We start from the raw sequence: 13,151 nt of genomic DNA, 5'->3' as shown, positions 1-13,151 counted from the left end.
TAACAAAGTCTAACACAGACTAATGATGAAATAAATGCTGTTAGGACATTTGTGTCTTGTAGATATCATAATAGTAACTGCATAGTTTAAGTCTGCGATAAGAATGAAATGAACTTTAACTGACAGTTTACAGGAAATCTGCATAATATGAGGTGAAAACAGGAGCTATTAACAAAGATAGCCTAGAGGATTTTCAGCAGCTCTATTATTATTGATGAGCCTCAGACTGTTAACACTCATTAAACAAGCCATTCAGGATCAGCAGCAGATCATCTCACTTTATTCTGAGTCTGAGTGCTTTCCAGCAATACAGAGCTCTATTGAAGAAAACACACACTTCTCACACTGACATGACTGACACACTCATCTTTACAGTTTGTTAGCAATCCTTTTCAATTATAGGCTATTTAAAAACGTAAAGTAACTAAAACTATTTTTTTTATTTGACAAACATAAATGTCAAAAAAGAAAGAATGATAAATAACATTAAAATTGCATCAGCATGTCTAATTAATTTCCCTCACAGATTCATCCTTTAGTTTTTGGCTCCAAACATTGAAACAATCATACACACGAATGCTTAGTGAAGAAGAACATTTTGAACCTGTAAAAATCTTCTACAAATATGAATTTAAGAACATTTTGAACATAAAACAAAACTTGTAATGAAGCATAACAATATAATTTAGAAATAAAGAATAATAAAGAAAAATTGTACGCAATAATAAAACTTTAGATATTGTTCTTTGTGGAGGAACTCCATCTTTGAGTTGATCTGAATCTCACAGATGAAACTTTGCTGGTCTTGAAGATAAACTTTATTCACTGTGACTAATTTAGATGATGTTTCTTATGACAGATTAATATGGAAGAGATGCGGTGTAGCATTGAAAGCAGTGGACCTGAAGATAAACTACTTAATGTGATAGTTTATTTTATGCCTGCGTAGAGAAGAAGAACGACTGAAACTCTTCCCGCATGCAGTGCAGTGATACGGTTTCTCTCCAGTGTGGATCCTCTCGTGTGATTTCAGGTCTCCTGACCGATTGAATCTCTTGTCGCAGTGTGAACACTTGTAAGGTTTCTCTCCAGTGTGAATCCTCTGGTGCTGTTTCATATCTGAAGCTGTAATAAAAGTCTTCTCGCACTCAAAGCACATATGATCTCTCACACCAGTGTGTATCTTCTGATGAACTTTTAAACTCCACAGTTGTGAAAAACTCTTTCCACAGACAGAACATGAATGTGGTTTCTCCTTTGAATGAACTTTCAGGTGATCCTTCAGGTGTGAAGCCCTCGAAAATGCTTTTCCACATTGATCACATTCATGCAGTTTCTCTCCAGTGTGGATGATCATGTGGTTCTTAAGGTGTCCTCGTTGTGTGAATTTCTTCCCGCACTGATCACATGTGAACGGGTTCTCTCCAGTGTGGATGATCATGTGTCTCTTAAGGGTTGCTGATTGTGTGAAACTCTTCCCGCACTGATCACATGTGAATGGTTTCTCTCCAGTGTGGATCCTCATGTGAACATTGAGATTCTTCTTGCATGTCAAACTCTTTCCTCACTGAGAGCAGGTGAAACTTTTCTTGACTTTTCTTTTCAGTAAAGATCCTCTTTCAGTCTGTGAGCGAGTTTTTTCTCCAATTTTGACATGATGTGGTTTCTCCATTAGATCTGAAAATTAAGTTTAAAAAAAACAATATAAATAAATTAAATTAAATAAAATTAATCTGAGAAATGTGAACTAAAAGCAGACAATGGCTACACACAATTATGATCATTGACACATTTTTACAAAATAAGGTACAATTATCTATATAAAAAAATACAGACACTAATCCAATGTTTCTGTAGCAAGAACTATTTGATGTTTAATCAAATCCACAATTATAATATTATAAACATAATATTAACATTAATATAATATACTAAAATATTATTATGTATTTAACAATTTTTCTATTATAAACTAATTAACTGGCAAGTATTCTTCACTCAACACAATTTCCATTCCATTTCTTCATTTTTAAAGATAAAGTATTTTTTTATGGCAACACCCAGGAAGTGACATCATTTGAACATTTGAGTTTTAGTCCATATTTTGTACCCTGAGATAGAAAGTCTCCCCTATATTATTTATTTGACTTTTTTTTATTTAATTTTTTACAACTCCTAGAGTACTTTTCTGCTATAAACACTAAATCTGATGAACTGCTGATCAATTTAAATGTTCTTCAGCCTCACTGATGAAGGATCAAGAATAAACACCAACCTGTTTGTTCTTCAGTGTGTTTCATTCTGCAGGGTTCTGGATCGCTCATGTTCTCTCTGTCCTTCAATAAACTCTGTCTCTGCAGATTTCACTTCTTCCTGATGCTCTGATGCTCGTCTTCAATTGTAGACTGATGGGAATATTCCAGCATTTATTGCTGAACTGCAGTGGGAGGAGCTTCACTGAAGGTGTGCTTGTTGTGGGAGGAGCTTCACTGAAGGTGTGCTTGTTGTGGGAGGAGCTTCACTGAAGGAGGAGCAGATCTGCCCAAATTAAATATTACATTCATATTTAGTCATTTTGCAGACGCTTTTATCCAAAGCGACTTACAATTGGGGAATACATAAAGCGATTCATCTTGAAGAGGCAATCAGACAGACAAAGTGCTTGTAACACCAAGTCTCAGGCATTGTTTAAATAAGTACAAGCTAGCAAGGGAAGGAATAAATAAAGAGAGAGAGTTTTTTTTTTTAAGTTTAGGATGAAGTCAAGTAGTGTCGAAAGAGATGAGTTTTCAGCTGTTGCTTGATGATTGACAGGGATCCAGCACTCCGGATAGGGGTGGGAAGATCACTCCACCAGCCAGGAATGGTGAACGAGAATGTTCTGGAGAGTGATTTTGAGCCTCTCTGTGATTGTACCACGAGGCGTCGCTCACTAGCAGATCTCAGACTTCTGGAGGGGATGTAGATTCTTAATAGTGAGTGCATGTAGGCGGGTGCTGAGCCTGTGGTTGTTCTATAAGCAAGCATCAGTGTCTTGAACTTGATGCGAGCTGCGATTGGTAGCCAATGCAATGAGATAAAGAAAGGTGTAACATGGGCTCTTTTGGGCTCGTTGAAGACCAGTCGTGGCGCCGCATTCTGAATCATTTGTAGAGGTTTGACTGTGTTTGATGGAAGTCCAGCCAGAAGAGCATTGCAGTAGTCCAGCCTAGAAATGACAAGGGCCTGGACAAGAAGTTGTGCAGCATGCTCCGTCAGAAAGGGCCTACTCTTTCTGATGTTGTGTAGTGCAAAGAAAAATAAGATAAATAAGTTATTAAAGATAAATAAGTTATTACACATTATTTGTGTAATAATTTACCCATTTTAAATAGTAATGTTCACCAATCTATCCACCTAATGAAGTAACTATTAAGTTAATTAAACACTGCTTTTTATACTAATTCACAACTTATATCTCTTTTTACTTTAAAACAATTTCATCTATATATTTTAATTCTTACATTTATATTACCTCTTATTAATTTAATTAATTAAAACACAATTACCAAATATAAACAATGTAAGAAAAAAAAAAAGAAAGAATAAACATGGAAGTAAAATTTTAACACTGACGATCTTGGCACTAAGTTCAGTCAGGCTTTTTTCAAATATGTGGTATCACTGGCGTTTTATTACACATGTAAATATGTGATATTGTGGATTCTGTCCTTGTGTGTGTATTTGTATGTTGTTATTGTTGTGTTTTTTGTTTGGACCGAGTGTGTCCTTAATAAAGTTTTGATTGATTACACATTTGCAAGGTACAAATAGACCACCAATTGAGTTTAACCTATCAGTTTGTTTTTGTATGTTTTAGTTTTAACATAGTTTATCACATATTCATTAAATAAATGCCATTATGATACTTATCTATATCTTGTAATGCCACAATGCCACAATAACTGATTGTGTCGTTTGCTTAAGTCAGTTGACAGCAATAAAATGAGCTTAATGTGGCAATTTACAGATCTGAAGTCATCAGCATAATGAATGAGGTGAAAACAGGATCTGTTGATTTTCACCAGCTAATGTTAATGCTAATGTCTTGTAGAAACCACATTCATGTTCTTTATGTGGAAAGAGATTTTCACTGCTGTAAAGGTTAAAACTACATCAGAAAATACATACTGGTGTGAGAGATCATACAGGTGCATCTCAATAATGGCGTGGAAAAGTTAATTTATTTCAGTTATTCAACTCAAATTGTGAAACTCGTGTATTAAATCAATTCAATGCACACAGACTGCCAAAAGCACCAAAAGTTGGTTAAATGACCATGCTGTTGGTGTGCTTGACTGGCCAGCAAACTCACCAAGACCCTTCGGTATTGTCAAGAGGAAAATAAGAAACAAGAGACCAAAAAGTGCAGATGAGCTGAAGGCCACTGTCAAAGAAACCTGGGCTTCCATACCACCTCAGCAGTGCCTCCATGCCACGCCGAATTGAGGCAGTAATTAAAGCAAAAGGAGCCCCTACCAAGTATTGAGTACATATACAGTAAATGAACATACTTTCCAGAAGGCCAACAATTCACTAAAAATGTTTTTTTTTTTTTTCTTTTTATTGGTCTTATGAAGTATTCTAATTTGTTGAGATAGTGAATTGGTGGGTTTTTGTTAAATGTGAGCCAAAATCATCACAATTAAAATAACCAAAGACTTAAACTACTTCAGTCTGTGTGCATTGAATTTATTTAATACACTAGTTTCACAATTTGAGTTGAATTACTGAAATAAATGAACTTTTCCATAACATTCTAATTTATTGAGATGCACCTGTATGTGGTGCGGAAAATGCAAAGTGCATTAAAAGTGGTTGAAGAATGGTCATTTCAGTGTGGGTTCAAATTCTCTGCGGAAAATAAAAACAAAGGTAGTCCTCTTCACTAACAAAAGGAAAGGAGTTGACACCAAAATCATAATCTAGAACAGGTGTCTAAAATAAGATTTCTAGGTATGTGGTTAGACAGTAAACTTACATGGAAAGAACACATTAAAGGGATGGACAATAAATGCAAGAAAGTGTTGAAAATAATTAGATGTGTGGCATCAAGAACAATTTACATAATGTTAATCAGATCTATACTGGACTATGGCTGTGCAGTATATGGCTCTGCAGCAAAGACACATCTTGGAAAATTAGAAAAAAATTCAAGCACAGGCATTAAGGATACGTTGTGGGGCGTATAGGTCATCCCCCGTTTCAGCGTTACAAGTAGAATTGGGTGACATGCCTCTCAATTTAAGAAGACAACAGTTAACTGCAGTATACTGGGCAAATTTAATGGTTCAGAATAACTCACATGTTGGGAGTATGGATAACGGGAATGTAACAGTTTTAGATGGATAACTGAAGGTTTAGTAGAATAATTAGGTATTAATGGATTAAGTATTGTCCCTAGAATGACCTTATCAGCAGTTGTGGATTCTGCCTCAACCTACAGTTGATCTAAAAATGCTAGAAACAGGCAGAAAGTGTCACGGATCCGTCTGGCACTCCTCCACATCATCACTGAGCACCCTCACCTGAATTCTAATCACGCTCACCTGCACCTCATCACCTCTGTCATCAACCCCTGCATATAAGCTCTCACATCAGTCACTATCACTGTCTGATCTTGTACGTTACCTCTACAACCAAGACTGACTTGTTGAGTATAGACCTTTCAAGATAGTTACCCTTTATGTCTTACCTCCTGTCTCTGCTCCTTGTGTCCTCATCTCCTCCCAGATCGTCTGTCTCCAAGTTCCGTGTGCATCCTGTGGATTCCCTCGTCTCGTCCTCCCTGCAACTCTGTGGAAAAGAGAGTCGTCATCATTAGTCTCGCCCCTCATCGGTGTTCACACAAGAAGTCTTATACTCACCTCTAGTCATCTGTTCGTCTCTCAGTCTGCCTCATTCTGTTTAATAAACTCCATCTGGTTATCACTCACCTCTGTGTCCGGCCATACATGTTATAGAAAGAAGGAATGAGTGAATTTGAGCAAATCCGGGTAAGGGAATATTTGTGGATAGAGTATGGACATTTCATACAAGTGTACGCCGATGCATTGAAAAATCCAGATAATGATCAAGTAGCTATAGCATGTCATTCCTAAATTACTCATTTCCAGAAAAGTAAGGATTTCAAATAAGTTATCAGTTTTTTCAGGAGAGTTAATTTCAATAATCATGGCTTAAAGGTGGATAAGTGAAGCAGGTTTAAAGGAGGTTTTAGTATGCTCAGATTCTAGTTATGCTCTCTTGAGTATTGAAGGAAAATATGCAGTCACCAGACAAGATTTAATAGTTGAAATTTTGCAATTGTAGAAAGGGCGAGTAATATTCATGTGGGTTCCAGCCCGTGTGGAAGTGAAAGTTAATGCAGCAGCAGACAGACTGGAGAAACAAGCTGTGATGGACACCAGTATAGAAATGACAGTATCATATAGCAGATATGAAATTAAAACAATAATAATAAAAAAAAAAAAATAACAAATAATGCAAAGATGGCAACATCAGTGGGAAATGGAAAACAAATGAAGACATATGTATTCAATACAGCCACAAGTGGGAATAGAAGAGAGGAAAACATACTATCCAGACTTAGAATAGGCCACACTGGACTTAATAAATCAAAGAAGTTAAAAGTTAATGTCTAAGCATCCAACAGGTCTCTGTGATTGGTGTGGAGGAAGTGAAACGCTTGAACATGTCATGATGCATTGTGGGAGGTTTATGGAGGATAGAGAACAGTTAGTAGAAGAGTTTAGGAAAAAAGGAGAGTGTGATATTATTATTATGAAATACTTATTAAAGGGAGGCACAATAGCTGATGTCTGTCGTTTGCTTAAGTCTGTTCACACCAATAAAATGAGCTTAATGTGTCAATTTACGGATCTGAAGTCATCAGCATAATAAATGAGGTGAAAACAGGATCTATTAACATGAAATAAAGAGGATTTTCAGCAGCTGATAATATTGATGAGCTTCAGACTATAAACACTCATTAAACAAGCCATTCAGGATCAGCAGCAGATCATCTCACTTTTTATACAAGTATGTGGATAGTGATTATTTCCATACGAATATTTGTTGAAAGACTATAAAACTGCTCTATTAAAGCGTAATATGATCGTCTCATAAAATGATACAGAACATATATCAGTAATATAAAGACTGACACTAATGATAATGATATCACTGAAATTTGTTGCATATTGTTTTAGTTTGATTCATAGCATGAACTAGTAACTGGATCACAAACACATCTTTTTGGTATGTCCAGAAACTGACAAATTATAAAACCTTTAAAAATAAGGGAAAAGTTAATCTTCCGAAATGAGCAATATCTTCTCAGGTAAATGTTATTAGAACCGTGTCTAGGGACAAGCGGGCCATCACACGGCTCTGACCTCATCAGCCTGTTTGTATCCTATGATTTGATTTGTTGTTGTCGCTTATCTTCACGAGGATCTTGTCTTCGGAAAATATTATTTTATTCACTTACGTCAGAAACAGCGAATCCTTTTTAAAACTGGCCGTTGTTCCCACTACATTGCATTGTTATATTTCAGAAAATGTTTTACCCGCCAACTAGCGACTGACACTGTTACATATACTCGCCAACGACGATTTTTACTCGCATTTGGCGCTTGGCGAGTGTTAATTTTAGGCCCTGTTTCTAGGAATAAATCGTTATTTTTGCATAGGTGGTTTGAAAGGAATATATACTGTGTTTTGTTATAGATATGTTCTATGAGAGTGGAAACATTCTGTCTTATGAAGACTTTATGCATGTTTACAACTTTTCCATCCCCTTTAAAGTGCCCCTATTATGCCATTTTTTAGGTTGCTAATATTGTTGTATGAGTCTCCTAAAACAGGTTTACGTGCATCCAAGGTCAAAAAACAGTTTAGTTTTCTCAAAAAATAGCTTTAATTTTACCTAATTTCTAAATGATTCCTAAACGACTCGTGCGAAGCAGTTCGAAGAATCAGTCTCTCTAAACCCCGCCTTTCCGTGAGCACTCGCTGCTGTGATTGGTCAGATGGCACAGTCCTTTGTGATTGGTCTACAGCGCGAATAACAGCCATGGGCGGACATTATGCAAATGTGTTACTTCGTGACATACAGCCGTAACAGAATAAGATTTGAATTCCTGACGACTCGTTTAGGCGATTGAGAGTCCACTCTTTTTTTTTGATAGACAGTACATTTATATATCGTGCACTTTCGGCTTCACAACTTTGCAGAAAGTTTATGTTCACATACAGCTACATGACACACTGCATGAAAGTAAATATTCGAAAAGGCATAATAGCACTTTAAAGAATTTCAACAAGTGGCTAAAGCTATTCCAAATGGGTTGATACAACTAATAAATAATCACCTCTCTTTTGGAAGCAATTAAAGGATATTTCCAGAATTAAATGTTGATGGTATTGAAATATTTTCTTCATCTTGTAATAATAAAAATATTAGAAAAATTTTGCAATCAAAACATAAAATTTCCCCTTGAGGAAAATTATTTTGGAATGCAACAATTTCTGAGATTAATTGGAAAACGATCTGGTCAAATCCTTACGAATTTTGTATTTTGAATAAAGTTAAAGAGGTGCATTTCAGAATACATCACAAAATGTACCCATGTAAAGTAGCTCTTTCTAAATTCATGGACATTGACAATGCTTGCAGTTTCTGTAACACGCACGAGGAAGACTTGTGTCATTTGTTTCATAATTGTGATTTGTCTCTTAGATTTTGGTCTGATGTTAGTGCCTTTCTATTTCTGCAAAGAAATGTTAATTATATGCTATCTTTAAAATATGTTATTTGTACTTATTCACACAAAATTAAAATGATTATGCCATTAAATTTTAAATTTTGCAAGGTAAATATTATATTCATACACAGAAATTTGTAAAATGCATACCAAACTGTAATCTATTTTTATCAGAAATGGAAATTTTGAAAAAGTCTCTAATGCAAATTAATAACAAAAAAATTACATATTGTTAGATTTCATGGATATTTTTTTTCTGTATAGCTCCCCCGCTGCAGTCTTTGAATATGTCTTAAGGAAAAAGGAAGAAAATTGTACTCTTGTTTAGTTGTTTCTGTGTTTTTTAATGTTTATTTATTATTTAGTTTTTCCTATGTGGTTATTTGTTTATTTTATTTATTTAATTTCTCCTCTTAAACATTGTTCTACAGTTTAAGGTTGCTATTATATTTTGTGTATCTGGATTTACTTGTTAATATATTTTTGTAATGTTCCATCATTCTTCTTAATTAAAAAAAATAAAATAAAAATGCCAATTATAGCTGTGAAAAACCTCAATTAAATAAATCACCCGGTCCTGATGGGCTAACTTCTAACTTTTATAGATGTTTTTTGGATGATTTAAAATAATTATTATTTAAAGCTTTCCTACAATCTACTGAAGAAGGCACATTAAGCTCTACACAGAGACAAGGGCTGATTACGTTACTACCTAAACCCGATAAAAACTCTAGATATATAGATAATCTACGTCCGATAACCTTGTTAAATACTGATTATAACATTTTTGCACACATGTTTGCCAACAGACTTAAACAAAGTCTAACACAGACTAATGATGAAATAAATGCTGTTACGACATTTGTGTCTTAGATATCATAATAGTAACTGCATAGTTTAAGTCTGATGATAAGAATGAAATGAACTTTAACTGACAGTTTACAGGAAATCTGCATAATATGAGGTGAAAACAGGAGCTATTAACAAATATAGCCTAGAGGATTTTCAGCAGCTCTATTATTATTGATGAGCCTCAGACTGTTAACACTCATTAAACAAGCCATTCAGGATCAGCAGCAGATCATCTCACTTTATTCTGAGTCTGAGTGCTTTCCAGCAATACAGAGCTCTATTGAAGAAAACACACACTTCTCACACTGACATGACTGACACACTTATCTTTACAGTTTGTTAGCAATCCTTTTCAACTAAAACTATTTTTTATTTGACAAACATAAATGTCAAAAAAGAAAGAATGATAAATAACATTAAAATTGCATCAGCATGTCTAATTAATTTCCGTCACAGATTCATCCTTTAGTTTTTGGCTCCAAACATTGAAACAATCATACACACGAATGCTTAGTGAAGAAGAACATTTTGAAGCTGTAAAAATCTTCTACAAATATGAATTTAAGAACATTTTGAACATAAAATGAAACTTGTAATGAAGCATAATAATATAATGTATATCATAAAGTAAAGTTGTATACAAGAATAAAACTTTAGATATTGTTCTTAGGGGAGGAACTCTCTCTTTGAGTTGATCTGAATCTCTCAGATATCTGCTGGTCTTGAAGATGAACTTTATTCACTGTGACTCATTTAGATGATGTTTCTTATGACAGATTAATATGGAAGAGATGCGGTGTAGCACTTGAAAGCAGTGGACCTGAAGATAAACTACTTAATGTGATTGTTTATTTTATGACTTCGTAGATTAGACGAATGAGCGAAACTCTTCCCGCATGCAGTGCAGTGATACGGTTTCTCTCCAGTGTGAATCCTCTCATGTGCTTTCAGATGTTCTGACCGACTGAATCTCTTGTCGCAGTGTGAACACTTGTAAGGTTTCTCTCCAGTGTGCATCATCTGGTGCTGTTTCAAATGATCAGCTGTAATAAAAGTCTTCTCACACTCAAAGCACATATGATCTCTCACACCAGTGTGTATCTTCTGATGTAGTTTTAAACTCTGCAGCTGTGAAAAACTCTTTCCACACACAGAACATGAATGTGGTTTCTCCTTTGAATGAACTTTCAGGTGACTCTTCAGGTCTGAAGTCCTCGAAAATGTTTTTCCACATTGATCACATTCATGCAGTTTCTCTCCAGTGTGGATGATCATGTGTTTCTTAAGGGATGATGATTGTATGAATCTCTTCCCGCACTGATCACATGTGAACGGTTTCTCTCCAGTGTGGATCCTCATGTGAACATTGAGATTCTGTTTGTTTGTGAAACTCTTTCCACACTGAGTGCAGGTGAAACTTTTCTTGTCTCTTTTTTTCAGTAAAGAAACTCTTTCAGTCTGAGTTTTTTCTCCAGTTTTGACATTATTTTTTTCTCCTCCATTAGACCTGAAAATAAAGTTAGAAAAGGTTACAATATAATTAAATAATTAAAAAATCTGAGAAATGTGAAGTGAAAGCGGACAACAACACCAACTTCATATTTTTACAAAATAAGATACAATAATCTATATTAAAATAATACAGACTCTAATCCAATGTTTCTGTAGTGAGAGCTATTTGATGCTTGATCAACTCCACAATTATAATACTATATTATAAAAATAATATTAGCATTAATATACTATAATAAAAACGTATGTAATTGATAACTATTTTAAACTTATTAACTGACCAATATTTTTCACGCTGTTACAGCATAACTTTTATTCAATTTCTTACGTTTTAAAACAAAGGCATTGTTTTTTTTTTTTTTATGGCAACACCCAGGAAGTGACATCATTTGAACATTTGAGCTTCAGTCCCTATCTTGTACCCTGGGCCCGGTTTTTCAAAAGTAATCCACTAGGATTTTGGATAACGGATTGGATCAAATCTTGAAAATGTGTTTTTCAAAAGAAAAATCGGATTACATAATCGGATTAGATCACGTAATCCAATCTTGGTTTTGATCCGGATCAAACCTTTAGTTTGGGTTTTTTTAGAACTTTTTTGTAGGATTTGGATCACTTTGATCCAAAAAATCTGGATTAAACTGATCCCATCAGAAGGGTGGATTCAGCGTGGATTTCATGGCCAAAATGTAGTGAAAACTTAAAAAATATATCAAATAATACTATATTTGGATCATGCAGTATCTTACAAGATATCCTATTTATTCATAAGGTTTTAATTTTATTTGTTCATCCGTCAGGCTACAGTGATTAGGTTGGCTTTAACGTATTCAGCCTTTCAGTATAGGCCTACAGCAAGTAGAAAGAGTTTGGCCTCATAAAATAATCCCCCAAACAGCTGTCAAAATTGACCAAAAACAATCAATTTTATTCTGTCATTAATTGATATATATATATTCATCACAATCGAAAATATTTTTGTTTTTAGAATATTTATTAGTGATGCATGCAATGATTACAGAATAACCAAAAAAATGCAAAGAATGGCAATCACTGATTTTTGAAATACAAAACAAATCCAAATCAGAAATAGTGTCTAACTATTGCGTCCCTTGTTGCACGTCCTGTTTGCTCGTTCTGGCAGAGGAACAACTGACTCTGACCAAACTGCAGCAAACCAAGGCCAGACTTGAGATCCGCCTCCTAAAGGCTACGCTCAGACAAGCTGGTCTCTCCACATCAGATGAGGAAGTCTGAAATTATTGTGGAGTATTTGACATTAAGTCTTTTTTTTTTATTTCAATACATCTATACTTGATACTTGTTATAAATATCCTCAATGTACAGTGTTTGTGTTGCAGGTCTCAGATGAGCGGACTGCTGGAAGAGGATGGGGTGGGGTTTTTCTTGTTTTTAGTTTTTTTTAAATGTGTGGGTTTTCATTTCAAATAAAAATAAACTTATATTGACCCCACACTGGCTATTCTACTTGTTGCTCTTTACATATCTATAGTTCTACATTGTGATTTCCTATCCTGTTTGAGCACTGGTTATCCAGCACTGGTTATCCAGATTTGGTGATCCTGAAAAGTTCCTATCCGGATCAGATTGATCCAATCCGATGTTGCTTTAAAAAACTGGCTCCAAAAGTAAGCTGGATTACGTGATCACGGCTCGCAAAAAAAGGATTACTAAATCCGGATCAATTTTATCCAGATTAAACCTTTTGAAATACCGGGCCCTTGAGATAGAAAGTCTCCCCTATATTATTTATTGGAATTTTTTTTTTTCTTTTTTTTTAACTCAAAGTATTTTTCTACTATAAACACTAAATCTGATGAACTGCTGATAACTTTAAATGTTTTTCAGTCTCATTAATAAAGCATTAAGAATAAACACCAACCTGTTTGTTCTTCAGTGTGTTTCATTCTGCAGGGTTCTGGATCTCTCATGTTCTCTCTGTCCTTCAATAAACTCTGT

General features: G+C 34.8%; 1 protein-coding gene and 1 pseudogene across 1 annotated transcript; both read right to left on the bottom strand.

The window, feature by feature from the left end:
- Nucleotides 1-13,129, bottom strand: LOC131531280 (gastrula zinc finger protein XlCGF49.1-like; annotated as a pseudogene).
- LOC131529720 (gastrula zinc finger protein XlCGF49.1-like) lies at nucleotides 9,707-11,259 on the bottom strand. Its single transcript, XM_058759576.1, has 2 exons — nucleotides 11,255-11,259; nucleotides 9,707-11,163 (listed from the first exon to the last, which is right to left on the bottom strand). The coding sequence occupies exons 1-2, from the start codon at nucleotides 11,257-11,259 to the stop codon at nucleotides 10,491-10,493; spliced, it is 678 nt and encodes a 225-aa protein (XP_058615559.1). The 3' UTR covers nucleotides 9,707-10,490.
- Nucleotides 13,130-13,151: the final 22 nt, after the last annotated feature.

This window comes from Onychostoma macrolepis, chromosome 22, assembly GCF_012432095.1.
Source record: "Onychostoma macrolepis isolate SWU-2019 chromosome 22, ASM1243209v1, whole genome shotgun sequence".
NCBI lineage: Eukaryota > Metazoa > Chordata > Actinopteri > Cypriniformes > Cyprinidae > Onychostoma > Onychostoma macrolepis.
The sequence above is the reverse complement of the archived record's forward strand: the minus strand, read 5'-3'. Positions and strand labels throughout refer to the sequence as shown.